We start from the raw sequence: 8,726 nt of genomic DNA, 5'->3' as shown, positions 1-8,726 counted from the left end.
TTTCATAGAGAAAAGCAGGTACCGACCTTTTTTTGATCATCAGTCGCTTAAGTTTCATGCTGGAAACTTTTTATTAATATTTTGTGAAAGGTCTAACTGTATGCCTGAAAAAATATTATTTAAGTTTTCCTCGAAAAATGCAAAAGTTTTTCCGTTATTTGGCTTTTAATATTTCAAATTATGCATTTGACGAAAAAAGCTAACTTTTAACATGCCGTGTCTCGCTTTGTATTGGTCTTAAAGATATTACAGAAAAATAATTTATTTTGTGTTACTAAAAGATACAATTTTGATATCTACAGTTTTTTTGATTAAATGCATATTTTTCGAGGTATTCTCAAAAAACCCTCTAAAAAAGTCGATTTTTTCGTCGAAAAACTGTTACTTTCAAGCGCGAATAAATCGAAAAATATTAGTTTTACGAAGAAAATGTCAAAAACATTTTTTCTTGGAATTACTTTTTACACTAATTTACATGGTTAAAATGTAATAAAAATTCCCGCCTCCGAGATGGGGTGGCAACCGCCCCCAAGGTTTTAATGTAAAGCGGCATGTTATAGAAAATAATCCTTGGACTATTCCCTACCTTCTGTGAGAATTTCAAGTAAATCCATGCTGGACGAAAAAATTGCGAACCAAAATGCTTCATTTCCTCGACTATTATAACAAAACACTTAAGAAATATTCAAAACACAATATGTATGACTTATATTTATTTATTCGATAATACTTTACAAAAACATTTTGTTTTTATGTAGATCCGGAGGCGATGGGTTAGGTTCTACTTTCATCAGCTGCTGAAAACCGCCATAAAAGGCATCTGCTTGAGAAACAATCCTTACGTTTTCATTGAATTGTTTTAGAACCTTTTCGAAAGTCGGATACAGATGTTTTAACACCGAATGATCTAGAGTAGGAAACATGTGGTGCATGCAATGGTCTCCGAACGATACCAGGACTAGAAAATCGGAACCTTTGATTTCTTTTCTTTCCATGACGGCGTCCAATTGACTTAAGCCCCAATCGTAGTTCTCTACAGCTCTAAAATATGTGTTAAAATATTATACACCATTGGAAAATTATTGGTATAGTGTAAATAAGAAATATAATAGAAAACTAAGGCCGTCCGCACATGGAGCGACACTCGAAGTAATCGATTCGATTCCAATCGCGTAGATCTCTCCCCGCGCTTAAGTTCCTTCGTTGTGGCATTAAGTTCCGTACACGGAGCGTTTAGGATTGCAAATCTCCTCGTCTTGTACGACTCTCGTTCCGTGCGATCTGAAGCGAACGAGAAAGTTTGAGTGAGACGCACGTTTAAAGTCATTATTTTATTTGTTTGCTTAGTTTTTGTTGATTTTTGCCCTAAATTAAATTTTAGTCTTTTTAAAGATCGGTGAATGTTATGTTCGTTGATTGTAGTACTATTAGCTTTATGGAAATATATTTTTTATAATGTAAAATTCTGAAAACATTGAACTTCTGTTTCTAGATGTTTATTATAAAATTCGTTGAGGAAGTAGAAAAATACCCTCAACTGTATAATGCAACTGTATAAAAATGTAATAATACCGTACTCTTCACAGATCGAAATAGTCGTTTTGGTTACTATATAAAAATTGCATTAATTTATAAAAACAGAATCGACTAGTGTGCGGAGGGCAATCGCTTGTGCCGCAGGGTTCGTACAAGACGAGCAAGACGCGCGAACTTCGAGACGTGTCTTCGATCGACCCATGTGCGGACGGCCTAAGAGTGGAACGTGTTTACCGATCGGCTTGTACGAAATAAATTCGGTCTGCGTTTAGTTGGGGAGCAGTTCCTTACTAGAGTGTAATTAAATGTATCAGTATTTCAATTGTTGTTGTGTGCAATTAATATTCTAAAGAATTACAAGTGTAATAATAAAAAAGACTCTGGTTTAAAAATAATAGTATTTCTCTCTTTTATGAGATTGATGAGCAAATTCTTAATTTAATTAATTACTCAATTATTTTAATTACTGCTTATGTAAAACAAAACCAAATTTAACTTAAATTTTCTAATAAACTTTATTCTGAGGGCTATTTTATTTGTGATGCTTTACCTTTGGTTTGTGGCTTCTGGTATCTCTAGTTGCCTACTACATCCAAGGACAAAACAGGGAAATTAAACACACTCAATGTCATATAAATGTTAAAAAATATTATTTATTTATCCAATATACCATAAACATACGATTTAAAAAATATGCTAAAATCTAAATTTGTTGCAACTATTTCTCATTTACTAAATTAAACTTTAATTCTGATATCCCCTGTTTTAACAAAAAAAATTTATTTAAATAATTCGTTATATTTATTCTTACAAAATTTAATAAAATTTACTTTTCTCTTTTTGAATTGATTACTTATTTCTTCTTTAAAATTTGGACTGACTAATTATGTTATAGAACTGTTCAGTACAGAAATTAAGCAAATATGGTGTGGATATAAACAAACTCTCTCCATTTCACAAATGATTTGACTAACCTTTTTGTTTCTTCCCTACTTCTTTTCCCGGATTACGTCGACCTCGATTCTATCACACGTACTCTTAGGATGTTGCGAAAGATCCCTCACAAACAAACAAACAGGACTCGCTCGAATTCTCGACTCAGTTTTCTCTCTGCTCGATATCTTGTGCAAATAGATACCAATCGGCTACTCGTTCTAGACAGAAACTGGAATCTTCCTCGGACACAGAAAAATAAACTTCTCAAACCGGTCAACGATTTCGTTTCAACTTCATTCTGCTCGCAAAGGCCAATTTCACCAGTTTACACTGACTTCTTACTTTTCAAAAACTGGACTGCTGTCTCCAGATATTTTTGTCCATTTTTTCTCTCGTCAAAATCAGACTCAACACTCTCATCCCTTCAATCTCCATCATTTTTCACCAATCACAAAACATCCTTTCTACCCACTACCCCATATTATCATTTCTTAGGAACCAACTTAATTTTGTATCCAACTTTCCAATTTGTTAAATTCTAGGAGACATCAAATTACTTTTCGTTGTTTCAAAATGCTAAACAAAAAGCCTTACATTCTAAACTCAATAAATTTGTTTACCGGCTATCCTTCTAAGAAAAACTTATAAAATGTCTTATTGTCCATTGCAAAACGAAACAAAATGTACTTTATAATTTGACCGCACCATTGTTTTAATTCCGTTCAAAACCCACTAACAAAACACCTAACGATTTCACCTTCCGCGAAAACACTGCTTACTAACTAAATTATTCTATTACAATTTTTGGTCATGTACAGGGCGATGAAAATCTATAATTTCGTGGTCTCTGATATAAATTTATTTTCTAAATTTTTTCCAAAAAAATTATACAACAGTATTTATAAAATAAATAAAAAACGAGCGGTGATATTATTGCATTCCTTGCTAAATTTTAAAAATTTTGAACTGTATTCTTAAAGTAATTTTATGTTTTTGTTCGGTATTTATTTGGTTCTTTTTGAAAGCGCATAGTAGTTAGTAACAAAATGCTTAGTTAGTTAGCGCTAGGACTTGGTCTGTGCAGCTACACTTTGGTCGAAATCCTGGTTGTTGCACAGGTGTATGTTGGGGTATTGTTTTGCTAATTCTATAGATAGAGCATAATTTTCAGAAGTGTACAATTTTTTTACAGTTAATTGTGATTTAATCTCAGCGGAGACTCATCAAGACTCCTAGTGGAGTGATTGCCGCCCTCTTTGGGCTCTTCCGATTCATTTGTCGCGGGGAATCAGTCCGAAATAACATTTTGGGTTTACAACTGGTTGCATGACTTGACGTCTTCTATAATTGTTCTCAATTCTTTCCTGTTTTTGCTTATGGTTGTCCACCCTCTAACACCCATCTTCTTAAGGTCTGCAATTATCTGGTTCTCCCATCTCGTTTTCGGTCTTCCTCATGGTCTGCTTGATACTGGTCTCCATTTGGTGATTTTCTCGATAACTGCTTCTGGATTTCTCCATTCTATATGTCCCATCCATCTGAGTCTCTGTGCCTTGATAAATCTGACGATGTCTTCTCCTTTCAGAAGTTCTCTTACTTTGTAGGTTTTCAGTTTTCTAAATTCAGTTACCTAAGTTTAGTAGGCCTGCTATTCTCCGAATGATTTTTTTCTCTATGATCCTTAATCTTTCTTCATCTTTCTGTGTCAAGCACATCGCTTCAGCACTGTGATTACTGGTCTGATAGGTGCTTAGAAATTTTCGGTTTGGTATTCTGAGTAAGCTTCTTATCTTTGAGGAAGTTGCTATATCTCCAGTAGGTTCTGTTTCCTATCAGGATTCTTTCATTGGTTACTATGCTTCCCTATTTAGTTCCATTAACTGTAATCACAAAATATTTAAAGTGTTACACCTTTTCAAACTCATATTCGGCAATATTATACCTTGTTACATTAACTGTATTTTTCTTGAGTATATTTGGTAGTTTTTTATTTCCAAACCCCCCTTGAAGGGTTCCTTGCACAACTTTGCAAATTCTTCCTTTAATAACCAATGCTATGTCATCAGCGAACGCCACAAGTTGCGACGTCGATGATATAATTATTGAACCTTTTATTTCGGTAGCTCTTATTGTTCCTTCTCTATAGCGACATTAAATAGTGACGTTGATAGAGAGTCGCGCTATCATACTTCAGTTGCTATTTCTGGCTTAGCCCAGGCGCAAATTGATCCTAAGCGAGACACAACCTGCACCGGCAAACTGCGTAGACAGTTTTGCGCATCCTACTATCAGTGCATGCGTTCGCAGGTCTCGCTTAGGAACGTTTGTCATCGGCGTATAGTTTTCTTGGGACGTGGGACGCGTGACTCACCGCCAGATGTTTATTTTTACTTGTTTTTGTTTGCGAGATGCACGTATCTGAAATGAATACGGATGGTAAGTACAATTTGTTATGATAAATAAAAATATTAGCATAGTCAATACGCCGAGTGAAAACTGCGTTTTCTTTGTCATTAAATTCTGATAACTTTTGGTAGACTAAATAAGCGGCGATCCGAAATTAATAATCAAAGTTATGCCTTTACAAAAACACATTATTAGAAAAATAAGGTGAAAAATGATTCATGTTACTTAAAACTGTGATCGATAAAAATATCGTATTACCCTCAAATTCAACTTGTCGGCATATTACATTTTTGTTTATTACATATTACATTTTTGTTTATGCTTAAAAATTAAAAGCGAAATATGCAGATAGTGTTATTTTTTATGACCGATCAGTAGCGGAGGGATTATGAATTATGACCTGCAGTAATTGTAAATAATTGTGATCCAAGCAATAAAGTGAGTTATGACCGAGCAGTAGGGGAGAGATTATTTTAAATATGTAGGTATTATGTGCAGAAATAAAATACTCATTTAAAGATATATTTTTATGCACCCGCTTATGATCAAATTCGATGTTTTCAAAAGTCATACCGCTACGATTACTAGGGACGTGTAAGATATTTTTAAAACTTTACTAGTTACAAGTACGGAAATTTTAAGTTGCCTACTCAATTCAGCACAAGGATCAGATACATCAGTATTTTGGAATCAGTATCTGTACTCAGTACCACTGAGAAGCGGTATCAAAAGTAACCGTTACATGTCCGCACTGATTTTGCCCGTCTCTATTCGCCGCGTCGATAGTCAACGGTTGGGTTGGGTTGTGTTCAATATCGGCCATCCGTCCCGCAGGCGCAGGTTGTGTCTCGCTTAGGTTCAATTTGTGCCGGGCCCACATAGACATAATATTTAAATTATTTCACATTTTGAAAGGTATATGTGATTAAAATACTTTATAATTTTTTTATATCAGGGTGTTTGGTAGGTCGATGGAAATTTTTTAAGGGATAATAGGGGACGACATTTGCAACATTTTTTGCTAATACTGTATCGCTCAAACTGTTAAGGTTTCCGAAATAAAGTTAAATTTGTCAATATTCGACAACCGGCTATTTCACCTTTAAAAATTATCTAGGCGTACTACCTCCCTGTTTTACGAATGGAATAAAAATGTAAACCTACAACACTGACTCTTCGCATAGAATTTCCATCAGCTATCGTCATTCTCCGAACGCATAACAAACAAAAAACAATCTACCTGCTATGCTAACAAACAATCTACCTGCTATGAAGTGGTTTAACAGTTTGAGCGATACATTATTAGCAAAAAATGTTGCAAATGGCGTCCCCTATTATCCCTTAAAAAATTTCCATCGACCTTCCAAACACCCTGTATAAATCTTACCTTGGAGTGTCCCCATCATGAAAAACATCTGGATGATGATGGGCTGCATGTAGTCCGATTAATGTAAATACGAAAGAACCCATCACCATGATTAAAGCATATATAATCAGTGTCTGAGTTATGGTACCTCCTCCAGTCAACGCCATAAATGCTGGTAGTATTAAATAAGTTAGATCCGTGAAAGCAACACTTTCATAGTTGCACAATGGAGAAAGTAGTACTCTGAAAATATAATCCACCACATTATACAGGGTGTTTCATTAATAATTGTCCATATAGTAACTGGAGAAACCTCAGCACAAAATACGAAGATTTAACCTAAAACACTTAAATAAAATGTGGTTCCTTACTGAGTTACAGGGTGTTTTATCTAAAAATTTAAAAATTATTTTTGCTCAGCATTTTAACTATTTGACGCATCCTTTTCATACTTGGCAGAAAGTGCAACTACTAGACACCCTACTAAATTGTGATAAACAAACGTTTCTAGCTACTGCCAGAGGCGTACGACAGGGGATGGTGAATGGTTGATCCTTCTCAAATTCTACGCCACTGGAGGAATTACTATTTTAGTGCCATATTTAGATTTTCCAATACTTTCTACGTAAATAACATACTCTTCATTGGTAACGATAAAGTCATTAGTTTTCGAGATATTTGAAGTTAAATATGAAACGGCACAATTATTTTGATTAATTTATGATATGATTCATATGATTAAAATTTAAAAATTATTTGTACCCAGTACTTTAAAACTATTTGGCGTATTGTTATCATACTTGACAGAAAGTGTAGGTACTGTACACCCTACTAAATTAAGATAAATAAACGTTTCTAGCTTCTACCAGAGGTGTACGACAGGGGATAGTGACTGGTTGACCCTTCCCAAATTCTACGTCACTGACGAAATTGGTATTTTAGTGTAATTTTTTGATTTTGCAATACTTTTTATGTAAATAATATACTCTTCATTCGTAACGATAAAATGATTAGTTTTCGAGATATTTGAAATTAAAAATGAAGCGACACAATACATTAATCAAAATAACCGTGTCGTTTCATTTTTAACTTCAAAGATCTCGAAAACTAATGACTTTATCGTTACGAATGAAGAGTATATTATTTTCACAGAAAGTGTTGGAGAATCCAAAAATTTAACTAAAACAGCAATTTCGCCAGTGGTGTAGAATTTGGAAAGGGTCAACCATTCACATTTCCCCGTCGTACGCCTCTGGTAACAACCAGAAACGTTTGTTTAACATAATTTAGTAGTCTGTACAGTACCTATACTTCCTGCCAAGTATGAAAAGGATACGTCGAATAGGATTAAAATGCTGAGCAAAAATAGTTTTTAAATTTTTAGATAAAACACCCTGTAACTCAGTAAGGAACAACATTTTATTTAAGTGTTTTAGGTTAAATCTTCGTATTTTGTGCTAAGGTTTCTCCAGTTACTATATGGACAATTATTAATGAAACACCCTGTATATTAGAAAATAACTAAAATGTGACATCAAAAAATGGAGCAAGAAATTAATAGAGCAAGTCCTAGAAAACAACGGAGCCTTAAATTGTCTAAGACCAACACTGGGTATTAAGAAAATAATTATCAAAATTAAAAACACCAATAATAAGGACGAGAAGGACAAATATCTATAGAATAGGTAACTAGATACTATTTAAAGTTTTATTTTAATAAAATTAAAAATAACATTAAAAATCAACCGAATGCTGAAATCAAAGAAGGCTAGGGGAAAATATAATTTGCATCTCATTTCAAAATTCAAATTGTTTTATGCAGATGTCGCCACGGCACCCATATCATATTATTTTGCTGTAAGTCTATAGTAGGAGTCGGATTTGTTTTAGTTCGTCCAGAGATAGTCATATATGCACTCTCTGAAGAAAGCTAACCAGCTTGAAACCGGTAAGAGTGTTTATGGCTCTCTCTGAACGAACTGAAATATAAGATGTCTCTCGATTTCGTTTTGTAGCGAATTTATTATTTTAATAACTAGATAGTTGCAGTACTAGAAGATTTCCGAAAAAATCCAATCCGAGAGATGAGAAATAATCCTATAAAAAAAAGGGGACAAACGTGAACTAAAGAATTATTGATCTATATCATTTCTTAGTCCAGTATACAAACTGTTTATGAGAATTATTAACAACCGAATAATAATTTACAAAATGGTATTCTAAATGTAAAATCGTACCCAAGCTGTGACATAAATTCAGACCACAATACTGTAGTCGCAACTGTCAGAATAAAACTTAAAAGAGTAGACAAGGCTAAACCCAGTCAGAGAATAGCATGGAGTGGTGCTGATCAAGGACAAAAACATACGTATGTTCAAGGACAAAAACATCAAAGACATGGTAGACACGCAGTTAGAGTCTAAGACATTTAGCTCCCACTAAAGAGAAGACAATAAAAGAAATAATAATTGAAGACGTGGGA

The 8,726-nt window shown here is 34.0% G+C and overlaps 1 protein-coding gene across 2 annotated transcripts in view; it reads right to left on the bottom strand.

The window, feature by feature from the left end:
- Positions 1 to 700: 700 nt before the first annotated feature.
- The window catches only part of LOC126887490 (cytochrome b5-related protein-like), a 44,440-nt gene continuing 36,414 nt past the window's right edge, over positions 701 to 8,726 (bottom strand). For both annotated transcript variants that reach the window (XM_050655093.1, XM_050655084.1), the window contains exons 5-6: positions 6,266 to 6,487; positions 701 to 1,041 (exon numbers count right to left, since the gene is read on the bottom strand). In XM_050655093.1, the coding sequence (XP_050511050.1) occupies positions 732 to 1,041; positions 6,266 to 6,487 (532 nt within the window). In that variant the 3' untranslated portion in view covers positions 701 to 731. The remainder of the gene's footprint in view (positions 1,042 to 6,265; positions 6,488 to 8,726) is intronic.

This window comes from Diabrotica virgifera, chromosome 1 (assembly GCF_917563875.1).
Source record: "Diabrotica virgifera virgifera chromosome 1, PGI_DIABVI_V3a".
NCBI lineage: Eukaryota > Metazoa > Arthropoda > Insecta > Coleoptera > Chrysomelidae > Diabrotica > Diabrotica virgifera.
This window is presented reverse-complemented; position numbering and strand designations above follow the sequence as displayed.